At 60.1% G+C, this 11,811-nt stretch overlaps 1 protein-coding gene across 4 annotated transcripts in view; it reads right to left on the reverse strand.

Moving 5' to 3' along the window:
* Positions 1-3,564: 3,564 nt before the first annotated feature.
* TNNT2 (troponin T2, cardiac type) overlaps positions 3,565-11,811 on the reverse strand; it is a 10,630-nt gene continuing 2,383 nt past the window's right edge. Inside the window, exons 4-17 of one of the 4 annotated variants that reach the window (XM_031061783.1) lie at positions 11,502-11,528; positions 10,611-10,667; positions 10,045-10,077; positions 9,536-9,571; positions 9,285-9,306; positions 8,328-8,388; positions 8,119-8,235; positions 7,475-7,552; positions 7,271-7,381; positions 6,774-6,883; positions 6,171-6,261; positions 5,711-5,751; positions 5,043-5,048; positions 3,565-4,253 (exon numbers count right to left, since the gene is read on the reverse strand). In XM_031061783.1, coding sequence (XP_030917643.1) covers positions 4,205-4,253; positions 5,043-5,048; positions 5,711-5,751; positions 6,171-6,261; positions 6,774-6,883; positions 7,271-7,381; positions 7,475-7,552; positions 8,119-8,235; positions 8,328-8,388; positions 9,285-9,306; positions 9,536-9,571; positions 10,045-10,077; positions 10,611-10,667; positions 11,502-11,528 — 839 coding nt within the window. In that variant the 3' untranslated portion in view covers positions 3,565-4,204. Of the gene's footprint in view, positions 4,254-5,042; positions 5,049-5,710; positions 5,752-6,170; positions 6,262-6,773; positions 6,884-7,270; positions 7,382-7,474; positions 7,553-8,118; positions 8,236-8,327; positions 8,389-9,284; positions 9,307-9,535; positions 9,572-10,044; positions 10,078-10,610; positions 10,668-11,501; positions 11,532-11,811 lie in introns of all 4 variants that reach the window. The other 3 variants (XM_005426789.2, XM_005426790.2, XM_031061784.1) reach the window with 3 other exon arrangements.

Consider the following 11,811-nt stretch of genomic DNA (forward strand, 5'->3'; position numbering starts at 1 on the left):
ATGGGGCTGATGGGCTCCCCAGGGAGACAGGCAGGAGAGGCAGAGCAGCCCACCCACCCAGGATGGGCCTGAGGGGGAAACAATTCCTCAACATCTCCCTGCTTGAGCAGGAAGGGGGGACTGGATCACAGAATCACAGAATTGTGGAATGTCCTGAGTAGGAAGGGATGTACAGGGATCATCCAGCCCACCTTGTGGCCCTGCACAGACCCCCCAACAATCCCACCCTGGGCATCCCTGGCAGGGCAGGGGTTGGACTGGATGGTCCTTGTGGGTCCCTTCCAGCTCAGGACATCCCAGGGCTCTGCGGTGTGCTGCTGTCCCCACCTGCCAATGGAGCACATGGTGAGTCTGGGGTAGCCCAGCAGAGCAGGGTGAGGGATCCCAGCAGCAGCCTGGGGAGGGTTGTGCAGTGTTCACAGCCTCGAAGTGCTTCATTGTGGAGATCTGAGCAGCCTGGTCTGTGAAGGTGTCCCCACCAATGGCAGAGGGTAGAATGGGATGAGCTCTGATATCCCTTCCAGCCCACAGCATTCAGTGATTCTGTGTTTGCAGGGCTCTGCTGTCCTCCAGCTCTGCTGTGTGCTCCCACTGTCCCCGTGGGCAGCAGCACCTCTGGCTGCCACATCAAGGCACTGCCCTGGTGCCAGGGGTAGGGAGCTCTGCCCTTCCCTAGCAGGGCACCTTCCCGGGAGCTGTGAGGTGAACACTCCCTGACAGGCTGCGGAGGAGCAGCATCTGCCACAGGACATGGACCTGGGCTCACGGAATCCCTGCCTTGGAAGGGACCCAAGGATCACCCAGTCCATCTCCAGCTCCAGCTCCATGCTGTGGTCCTTTGAGGAGCTCCCTGTGCAGCACCTCTCTGGAGCTCATGGGAACCATGTCAGCCTGGGCACTGGGGTCAGGCTGTGTCCCATGGAGCCTGAGCCAAGCAGGCAGGAGCCCTCAGCTGCTCAGTGAGGCACTGCAGAGCTGCAGAGAGCGTGTGCTGTGTGCAGTGCAGGGCTCGTGGGGCTCTGCCCTCCCCGGGGTGGTGCCAATGTCCTGGCAGGAGCTCAAAGCTCCAGAGGCTGCTGCCAGCCCAGGGTCCAAATCCTTCTCCACAGGGTCCAGCACAGGTGTCCCAGCACTGCTGAGGAGCCCAGCCTGCAGCAGCCTTTGCCAGGGCTCACAGACCTGCAGCTCGTGGTCTGTCCATGCATTCCCTGGGTGCCACTGTCCCCATGGGGTGAGATGGATGTGAGGGAGGATGCATTTGGTACTGAGAAGGTGCTGATAAATGCTGGGCCAGTGTTTGGGGCTGTCCTGGTGCTAAAGCAGTGCTTGGAGTGAGGCAGCCTTGTGCTCTTCTCTGCCTGCTTGAGACCCAGAGCAAAGCCACGGTGAAATATTGCAGAGCCTGGTGCTGCCCCTGCATCCCACACAGGAACGGCCTGCTCATGGCTTTGGCCAGCTCCCCTTATCCAGGGGTGCTCTGGAGATGTGCTCGGATCTCTGGGACATGTTGGATTGCTGTCCTGGGGCCATCTGGCCAATTCATGTCCCAAGGAACCAGGCTCAGGCAAGTGCCCACAGCATTACAGGCCAGGATGGGCTGCAGGGGCTCACAGACCCCCTGGGACAATGGAGCAGAAGCTCTTGGGGCTGCAATCCTGCCAGGGCCCCAGGGTCTCAGCAGAGGGGATGTGGGACCTCTCATTGGGGCCATCAAATGGGGCACAGAGTGAGGGATCCCCTCAGCCCCAGCTCAGAGATGGCAGGTGGTGGAATGGAGATGGCTGGGGAGGAAGGGGGGGGTGGGGGGAGGTTTCCTAGGATGGAGCTGGGCCAGGGCAGGGTCAGGCTGGAGATCAGGGAAGGTTCATCCCCCAGAGGGTGCTGGCACTGCCCAGGCTCCTCAGGGCACAGCCCTGAGGCTGCCAGAGCTCCAGGAGTGTTTGGGCAGCGCTGCCAGGGATGCCCAGGGTGGGATTGTTGGGGTGTCTGTGCAGGGCAGGGGTTGGGCTGGATGATCCTTGTGGGTCCCTTCCTGCTCAGAAGATTCTGTGATTCTGATGTAACCTTGACGAGGTTTCCAGTCCTGCTGCCCAAGCAATCCTGCTGTCCAGCTCCTGTTCCAAGCCTTTGAGTTTCTGGAGCCTCCCCAGGCTGTGCACCTGCCATGCCTGCAGCAGGGAACTCACCTGCATCCCATGGCCATCACCACCTGCCCAGACTTACGCCTGAAATCCACCGCTCATGGCCTTGCTTTTGCTTCGGGCTGGGAACTCAGCCTGCAGCCAGGGGTGCATCCATGGTCTTGGGGATCTGCAGTCATGTTGCAGTGAGAGAAACACAGGATTGCTCTCCCAAGGATCATTTCACTGCCTCCTCCTTTGAGCTCTTCCTTCACAGCTGGCACAGAGATGGGGCTGCACTTTGATCCCTCTGAAAGTCTTCCTGTGTGATGGTTCTTTGTGTCTCTACTCTCCAGCAGAAACCCTAGAATCATAGAATTGTTTGGGTTGGAAGGAGATCTTGAAGATTCATCTGGTTCCAACCCCCCTGCCATGGGCAGGGGCACCTTCAACTAGACCAGGTTGCACAGAACTTCGTGCAGCCTGGCCCTGAATGCCCCTAGGGGTGGGGCATCCCCAACTTCCCTGAGCTACCTGTTCCAGGGCCTCACCTCCCTTACAGTAAATAATTTTTTCTTAAGATCTAATCTAAAGCTGCCCTCTTTCAATTTGAACCATTCTCCCTTGTCATATCACGTGGATCTGCAGGGCTGGGAGAATGGATCTGCAGGGCCTGGGAGAAAAAATGGATCTGCAGGGCCTGCACAAGGGGAGGTGTTTTCCAAGGCACACACAGCTGACTGCCCCCAGAGCTCCTGTCTCCTGTTGCCGTGCATCAGGCAGGCTGGAAATGTCCCTTGCTGGACCATCACCCAGCCACCCTCTGGATGATCCCAGTGTCCCAGCAGTGCCACCCTACCCAGCTCTCCCCTTTGCCCTCCGCACCTCGGTTTTGAGGAGGGAGGTGGTGGAGAGCTGGTTGTCCTCCACTCGTGCCTCACGGATTCTGAGCTTCCCAAAGCCTTATTCCCCAAAACCTGGTGGTGTGTGTTGAAGGAGGGAAAATAAATCCTCATCCAACAGGAGCACATGGGAGAAACCTGCAGGACACCCCCACATCACCAGGCAAGGGATGGGGAGGACAGGCAGCCCCAGCAAGGGAGACACAAAACATCTCACCAAGGGACAAGATTCACCACCCCGTGCATCCTTCTGTCCCCACTGCTCTGGGAAAGGCTTCTTGGATGCTGGATTTTGCTTTATCCACAGCATGGAACAGGCTGTCATAACATAACAGGGCAGCAAACAGCCCTCCAGGACCTCTGGTGCCTTGGGCTGGCTGCCAGTCCAAGTTTAGGTCCAGATCCAGGTCCAAAACCAGATCCAGATCCACCAGGAACACTGGGGGGGTCTGCAGGTGATGTGTCCCCAGGGACAGCACACGTGTGATGTGCTGCAGATTCCCAGCCAGATGGAAGAGATCTGCCCCTGAAGCACAGAGGAGTGGCCTCCCCGCACAGCTTTATCTCAAGGCTTCCTTGCATGCTGTCAGGAACATGCAGAGGAGGCAAACACAGCTGGTCAGAGCCTTTAGCAAGAGCTGGAAATAGGAATGGAAATAGCCTGGAAGGTGAGTTAGTGACTGTTCCATGGGCCAAGAGGCTTGGAAGCAGTGCCCTGTCCATGGTGTCCCACAGGGGACCAGAGAGGAGCCACTGGGGCTCTGGTACAGCAAAAGCAGAGCAGAAGTGGCCGTGACGAGGATTGCCCCAAGGTGCAGCAGGAAAAGCAGCTCAGAGCACTGAGGTCTCACCAAACTGCCAAGGAGTGTAGCTGAGGTGATGCTGGGAGGCACAGGGACAGTTGCTTGGGGGGTCCTGTGTGGTTGCTGTGACCTCTCACAGCCTGGGGAGCAGGTGGGCAACTCCTGGAGCTGTGCTGAGCCTGTGTCCCCTGGATCAGAGCCTCAGGATGGAGACCACGCCTGCACCCCCTCAGCACCTCTTTATTTACAGACACAGCAACACTGGGGGTGGAGATGGGACACTCCTGAGGCCTCTGCCCCCGGAACCTCCACTCCTGCAGCCAGGGCTCTGTGCAGCCACTGCAGCTCCTGAGGCTCGGCCTCCTCTCTCCCTGAGCCTCTACTTCCTTCGGCTGCCCACCATGGTCTTCCCACGGGCACCCTTGGATCTGCAAGGAAGAGGAACAGCACGTGCAAAAAGGCATCAGTGACCACACAGGGAGGAGGAGGTGGGTGCTGTCAGTGGTCCTGCAGCCTTTTCCCATCCGAAACTGCCCTGGAGTCTCCACTGGCCCCAGGTAAACCTTGGGACCTGAGCCAAAGAGCCTTGGGACTCCCTGGGAACAAGCTCATGCAGTTGCCAGGTGATTCTAAGGAGCCACCATTTCCCTCCCATGTTTCTCCCCCCCAGGAATCATTCCAAGAAGAATTGACAAGTTGCATCTGTGGCTGCAGAGGGATAAAAGCAGCTGCAGGATCCTTCAGGACCCAGCCCATGGCTCGCCTTAACCAGCACAGGGGAGCACAGAGGAGGAGGTGCGGGTGGGCAGTGAAGGGCAGTGAAGGGCAGTGAAGGGCAGTGAAGGGCATTTCTGGCTGCCAATCCTTGGGATTGCCTCATCCCTGAGCCCTGCTTCTGCCCTGGGGTCCTGGTGTCCCTGCCACACACATGGAGGGACACACAGAGCACGTGTGCAGGGACACACACACAGAGCTCCTGTGCAGGGACACACACAGCTCCTGTGCAGGGACACACACACAGAGCTCCTGTGCAGGGACACACACACAGAGCTCCTGTGCAGGGACACACACACACAGAGCTCCTGTGCAGGGACACACACACAGAGCTCCTGTGCAGGGACACACACACACACACACACACACAGCTCCTGTGCAGGGACGCAGAGCACAGAGCTCCTGTGCAGGGACACAGAGCCCTCAGAAATGCCTGTACTCACCCTTTGCTGCAGGATCACACCGTGGTGGGGCAGGAGAGAAGAGAGACCCGGTGTAAGTGGGTGGGAGCTGCTGCCCCTGACACCCGGGGTGGGCTGAGCACCTCCCACACGAGGGGGAAGTGGGATGGGGATGTGGGAGCACCAGGGTGCTCCTGGGACTAGGGGTCACACAGCCTCTTCCACCCTCCTACGAAGGGTTCCCTAGCCACGTGCAGGGACCATGGGCATGGGGACAGATTCCCCTGGCCTCGTGGGCCTGCACAAATCCCACAGCCTGTGGGACTTCCCCTGCTGGACAAGCTGGGATCTCCAGCAGCTTCCTGGGATGCTGGGCAGAGCCCCTGCAGGGAGGGGGTGCCTGGAGACTGGAAGGACCCCAGAGGACACAAAGCTTCCCATGCAGAGGGGGTTCTCCCTGGGGTCCATCCCCTGCCAAGGTCTCTGGGGAGGGGGAAGCTGGTGACAGTGTGACCGTGGAGGTCCATCAGGAGCAGAAGGGCAGGGACTGAGATCCTGGGACAGACCTGCAGGTCCAGGAATGCTGGGCACCAGCAAGACCAGAGGCAGGAGGGGGAAGGGGAGGAGGTGGTTTAGCAAGGGAAATCCATAGGGAGGGACCTGGGGAGCTGGAAGGACAGGAGATGGAGGAGGGAGGGGCAGCCACTTACACTTTCTGGTGGTCACTGATGCGGTTCCGAAGAACATTAATCTGCAAGAAAAAATGGTGGGTGGTGAGGTCTGGCAAGAAAAAGCTGCAGGTGGATGGTGAGGTCTGACAAGAAGCCCCAGGATGGGGACAAGGGCTGGCTGAAGATGCATCACTGCTCTCTCTTCCCCAGCAGTTTTTCTGTGGGGTTTAGAATTCCAGAATCCCAAGATGGTTGGGGTTGGAAGGGACCTTCAAGCCCATCTCATTCCACCTCCTGCCACGGGCAGGGGCACCTCCACTGTCCCAGGTTGCTCAGGGCTCCATCCTGCCTGGCCTGTGATGTATTTGCCCTGTGGTGGTGCCATGCATGTCCCCAGGAGCTGGGAGATCACTTGCACAGCCCAGCTCATCCCCTGGCTGGGGAGCAGAAGGAGCAGTCAGGAAAAGAGGGTGAACAAATCAGAGGCCCTGGGGCTCACCTCATATTTCTGCCGCTTGAACTTCTCCTGCAGGTCAAATTTCTCAGCCTCCAGGTCATGGATGTTCTGCCACAGCTCCTTGGCCTTGTCCCTGCAGGAAGAGCCAGCTGGGGACAGTGCAGGGAAGGGCTTGGCTCCCAGGGAGCTCAGCAGGGATGGGGCACTGATGCCAACCCCTCATCTGCTCCTGGGGATGGGGCTCAGGAGGCTCCCAGACAGGGATGTGCTATCCGGGCAGTGAGTTCAGGACAAGAGCCACGGGGGAGGTCAGTACATATGGGGACACACATCCCACCCGTGTGACCCTGGCTCCCTGGGACACCCTGTGCCACCCGTGTGACCCTGGCTCCTCAGCACACCCTGTGCCACCCGTGTGACCCTGGCTCCCTCTCATGGCTGGTGCCATCAGTCGCAGCCCGGCCATGGTGGCCCTGCACAGCCTTGGAGCCCGTGTCCTCCATGGGGTGTCACAGCCCGTCCCCAGCTGTGCCATCTCCTCAGCTGGAAGCCCCAGGGAGCTGGGACCCAGCCCGGGATCCTGCCCAGGAGCTGTCCCCAGCCCGGGATCCTGCCCTGGCCATCCCTCCTGCAGCCTGTGCTCACCTCAGCTTGTCCTCACTGAGGTGGTCGATGTTCAGGGGCTTCCGTCGCTCGCTGAGGATCTTCTTCTTCTTTTCCCGCTCTGTTTGCTTCTTCCCACCCTTTTTCTCTGACTGAGGAAACATCAATCCACTGGAGAGAAGGAAGTCTGCCCAGCCTTTGGTCTCCCCCAACCCCAGTTTTACACCCAACACCCTCAGCTTTTGGGACTCCAGAAGCACATGAGGTCCTCAAGGACATTTTGGCCACAGTGGACAAGACTCCTTGTCCTTGTCCCCATCCCTGTCCCTGAGGCAAGGCTGGAGCTGCACATCTGCAGAGCAGAGCTGAGCTCGGGGCAGCTCTGAGCTCACTTTGGCCTGGTTCCTCCTGACCCAAGCACAGTTCCCTGTCCCTCCTGCCTGTAAACCCCCAGTGTCACATGGATGGGGCCAGCCCATGGCCCAGCCCTGCCCAGGAGCAGCAGTGGCTCCATCACAGCCCCTTGGGGAGGGTCCCACCTTCTGCATGTATCCCCCAAAGTGCAGCATGTTGGAGAACGCCTTCTTCTTCCGCGCCTCCTCCTCCGCCCTCTTCCGCGCCTCCTCTTCCTCCTTGCGAGCTCTTTCCTCCTGCCAGGGTCAGAGGGTGGTCAGCGGTGGATGGATGGACACACAGCTCGTGTCCCAGGCGCATCCCAGGTCACATTTCCAGAGGACACTCACGGCCATGCGGGCCTGGCGCTCCTTCTCCCGCTCGCTGCGGATCCGCTGCTGCTCCGCCCGCTCCGCTCGCCGCTGCTCCTGCACAGGGAGGGGACGTGGGCTTGGGCACCGCCGGGAATCTGCATGCTCTCTGCTCCCAGGGACAGACCCCCGAGAGCCCTGAGAGCCCCAGGGGAGCCTGGGGACAGTGACCCGGGGGGAGGTGCATCGGCAGCAGGCACTGCAGCACCACCGGGGCATCCCAGCGAGCAGGGACAGGGCAGCTCAGGCTGAGCTCAGGGCAAGGTTCTTCCCCCAGAGGGTGCTGGCACTGCCCAGGCTCCCCAGGGAATGGGCACAGCCCCGAGGCTGCCAGAGCTCCAGGAGTGTTTGGGCAGCGCTGCCAGGGATGCCCAGGGTGGGATTGTTGGGGTGTCTGTGCAGGACAGGGCTTGGACTCAGTGATCCCTGTGGGTCCCTTCCAGCTCAGGGAATTTTATGGTTTGTAGGCACTGGGGTTAATAAAAATCTGGTTCAACCCTCAGGCTCTGTCCTGCAGGGTCAGGGGTGTCCCAGGTGTGCCAGCACTGTGGGGAGGGGACAGTGGCTGAGTGCCCACAGGGACCAGGTGGCAATAGCCAGAGGGGGGAAGGCTGAACACATACAATCCTGTCCTTGAGGGACAGCAGCTCCTCTTCCTCCTTCTTCCTGCTCTCAAAGTGGGCTTCGATGAGGGCCTGCAGCTCGTTCAGGTCCTTCTCCATGCGCTTGCGGTGAATGTCCTGCAGCAGGCACAGACAGCCAGGGCTCCAGCAGCTGCCAGACCCTGAGGGGGAGCAGAGGGAGGGCAGCACCCCCAGGGGTGGGAACTTACATCAAAATCCAGTCTCTCGCCATCTGGGATCTTGGGGGGCACCAGGTTGGGCATGAAGACCCTGCAGTGGAGGGGGAGCCGGAGCACGAGGGGGCTGCAGCAGGTCTGGGACAGCACGTGCCCTTCACCCATCCCACCCTCCTGAGCCCCCGGGGTGCAGAGGGGGCACAGCTGCAGGAGAGGGAGTGCAGTGCGTCCTGCTGGAGGTGCCAGCTGGGCAGCCACAGAGGAAGACCTGTGGCATTCCCTGGAAATGCTCCCAGGTGCCTGCATGGCTGGAATAACCCTGCAAGCTGCAGACAGCCTGGCCAGGGCCCTTTGCCAGCCCCCTGAGCTGGCACCACCCCCTGCTCCCCCCAAAGGGCACTGTGTGCTGTGTGTGACCTGGCACAGGCAGCTGGATCCTTCCTCCCATGGGGCTTGAGAGAGGGCAGGAGGTGCCCAGCAGGGGCACAGAGGGATGAAGGGATGATGGTGGCTGAGGGCAGATCTGCCCCCCACACTGCAGAATCCCAGGGGCCCAGGTGGGCCCCCCAGGTTTCCTGCAATGGTTCACAGTCCTGCTCCCTTGGGGTCAGTCCCTGGCACTCCTGGAAACATGTGCCTCATGCCAGCCATAGCCTGGGCTCTGTGTCCCACACTGGGGTGCTCACACACACACACACACACACACACATATACAGACACACACACACTTCTGCCACCTGCAGGGTCACAGGGCAGCTGAGCTTCTCCCAAGGAACGTACAAAATGCTTCAGAACTGCCTAAAGACCTCGTTCTCAGGGTCCCCTTCATGGGCTGTGTTTTGCTGCCGTTTCTCTCCCTTTTCTCTCCATGCCCCAGTCCCACCCTGCCCTGGAGGCTCCCTGTGCCCTGTCCTTTATGGACCAGGCTCTGTCACATGGAGCCTCTGCCCTGGCACAGACCTTGCCCCAGAGAAACCCTGCCACACTTACTTGGGTTTTGGCTTCGATTCCCCTGCAGGTCCCAGGAGCAGCACAGAAAGACAAGGTCAGTGTCACCGAGGGGTTCCTGTCACACCCTGAGCCGAGCCCTCCCTCTCCCCACAGCTGCGGGGGCTGCCCAGGGACCCCCCAGCAGCGAGGTGCCAGCCCTGTGCCCCCGGGGTGCCCCCGGTGCTGCTGGCTGAGCAGGGCAGCGCTGGAACCCCCGGCAGGCAGGAGGAGGAACGAGGGTGATACTTCACCTTCCCCGGGCTCCTGCTCGCGCTCTCCCTCTCCACCTGTGGAAAACACGATGCTTTGTGTCCCCGTGGCCAGTCCTGCCCAGGGACACTGTGGGGGGGCTGTCCCCCTCTTTCCCATGCTTGTCCCCACTGCACGCCCCGGCTCCATCCCTGCAGGATGAATGGGGGTCAGCAGCCCCTGAGGGACACCCCTCACTCACAGGGGGGCCAGGAGAGCCCCAGGTGCTCTCAGGAGGAATCCAGACAAGTTTTGCAGAAGCTCAGGCTGGAAAAGCAGCAGGGCCTCTCTCTCCTGCTGCATTTTGGGTGAATTTCTGCCAGAGGCAGCACAAATCCATCTCTCCTGCTGGGGGATGTGGCCAGGGCAGCTCTGCCCCTTTTACCACAGATTGTCCCTTTGGCAGTAAATAAATTCAGCACCAAAACCTCATTACAAGGGCCCAGTGTCTCAGGGGAATGGGATCAGGACTGGAATGGCCAAACCCATCTCTCCTCTGCTCCTGCTTTACCTTCTCCTGCTGCTTTCGTTTCATCTTCTTGTTCTGTTTAAAAGCAATGGGAGAACATGAGCACCCCTGGGTGAGGGCAGCCCCCAGCACTGAGGGGTCCCAGCACCCTGACTTGGGGTCACAGCCAGGATCTGAGCCTGCCCCAGCAGAGGGGACAGCACAGGGTCACACACCATGCCCCAAGCCCACCTCATGAAACCCAGTGCTCTTTTGGTGATCAGACACATCAGAGCTCAATCCCAGCTCAGAAATCCGCTCTGAGGCAATGGACCCCTTGGTGAGCCAGGCTTGGCCCATTTTTGGCATTATTTCAGAGGGCTGGACACAGCCACCAGCAGCAAACACCATTTGTATTCCATGGATTTCATCACCATTTCATGTTTGTAGGGCCCAGACAGAGCAGGGAAGGGCATCTCAGTTTGACACCCCCTTACTGGACACCCCATCTGGGTGACGTGCCCCTGTCACAGCCCTGCTGGGACATCCCAGCCCCCAGCTGGCAGCCCTGGAGCAGAGCATGGCCCAGCCAAGCCACCATGGCCCAGCCTGGCACGGCCCCCACTCACCTTCTGCCTTGGCGTCTGTGCTCTCCTCCTCCACCTCCTCTACCTGCTCCTCCTGACCTGTGCAGGGAGGGCAGAGTGAGCACAGCAGCGTTCCCTGGCTCCTGCAGCCCCTCACATTCATCCCTGCAGCCCCTCACACTTATCCATCCCTGCAGCCCCTCACACTCATCCATCCCTGCAGCTCCTCACACTCATCCATCCCTGCAGCCCCTCACACTTATCCATCCCTGCAGCTCCCCATGTTTATCCCTGCAGCTCCCCACATCTCTCCCTGCCCTGGGACAGAGCCCAGAGGGACCTGGGCAGCCACAGTGGCTGGGGAGCAAAGGGCTCCTCTCTAACCCTACCCCAGGGCTCCCGTGCTCCTCAGGGCAAAACCCCCTAAAAGTAATGAAATGCAAGGATTCAAGGATTTGTCGCCACCTCCTGCCTTGTCCCTCATCCCCTGTCACGCTGCCGGTGCCTCAGAGCCCGGGAAGGAAGGCGGGACCCGCATGGCTCTGCTCTAGCGGGGAGCTCCGGGGCTGGCTGAGGATGCTCTGTGACCCTGCTGGAGCCTTCCTCCACTGGAGGGAGCCGCGTCCCCGCGGGATTCCCCCGGCCGAGCCAGGGCGATGCCGTGCCCTGGGAACACCGCGGGGCCACAGCCACACAGAGGGCAAGGAAAGGAAGACAGCAAGGACAGCAAACCACGGCTGGCAGATATAAGAGACAAGGCACAGACAGAGGATGGACGCACAGCACAGCAGGGCACGGGAGGAGTGCAGGAAGAAGAGAGAGAAGTGGAAGAATGAAAGAAAACCATTCCCCAACCAGGGAGAGGCAGAACACATGGACCCAGGAGTTCTCCCAAGAGCAGAGAGAGGAAATAATGAAAGGTGCAATAACTACCGTCGTCTTCCTCTATCCATTCTTCCTCTTCTGAGCCAGGGAGGAGGGAAGGAATAAGCACAGGGATTAGTTGGGTGCCACAGAGGTTGGGCGTGCGTGAGATGAGGACTGGAGCACAGCAGGGGCTTCCCCCTGCACCTCTCTTTGCTTTTACACTCGGGGTGTTTTGCCTGGCAGTGCCCTGGAGCAGCCAGGGGCTCAGCCCGGCCCAGCCCGGCCCAGCCCAGCCCACTCGCAGTGACAGATTTCGATTTCCCAGACTTCCTCTTTCGGGTGAGATTTATGGAGGTCTGATCACAGCAATTAGGCA

The sequence above is a fragment of the Geospiza fortis genome, unplaced genomic scaffold (genome assembly GCF_000277835.1).
Source record: "Geospiza fortis unplaced genomic scaffold, GeoFor_1.0 scaffold26, whole genome shotgun sequence".
Classification (NCBI taxonomy): Eukaryota; Metazoa; Chordata; class Aves; order Passeriformes; family Thraupidae; genus Geospiza; species Geospiza fortis.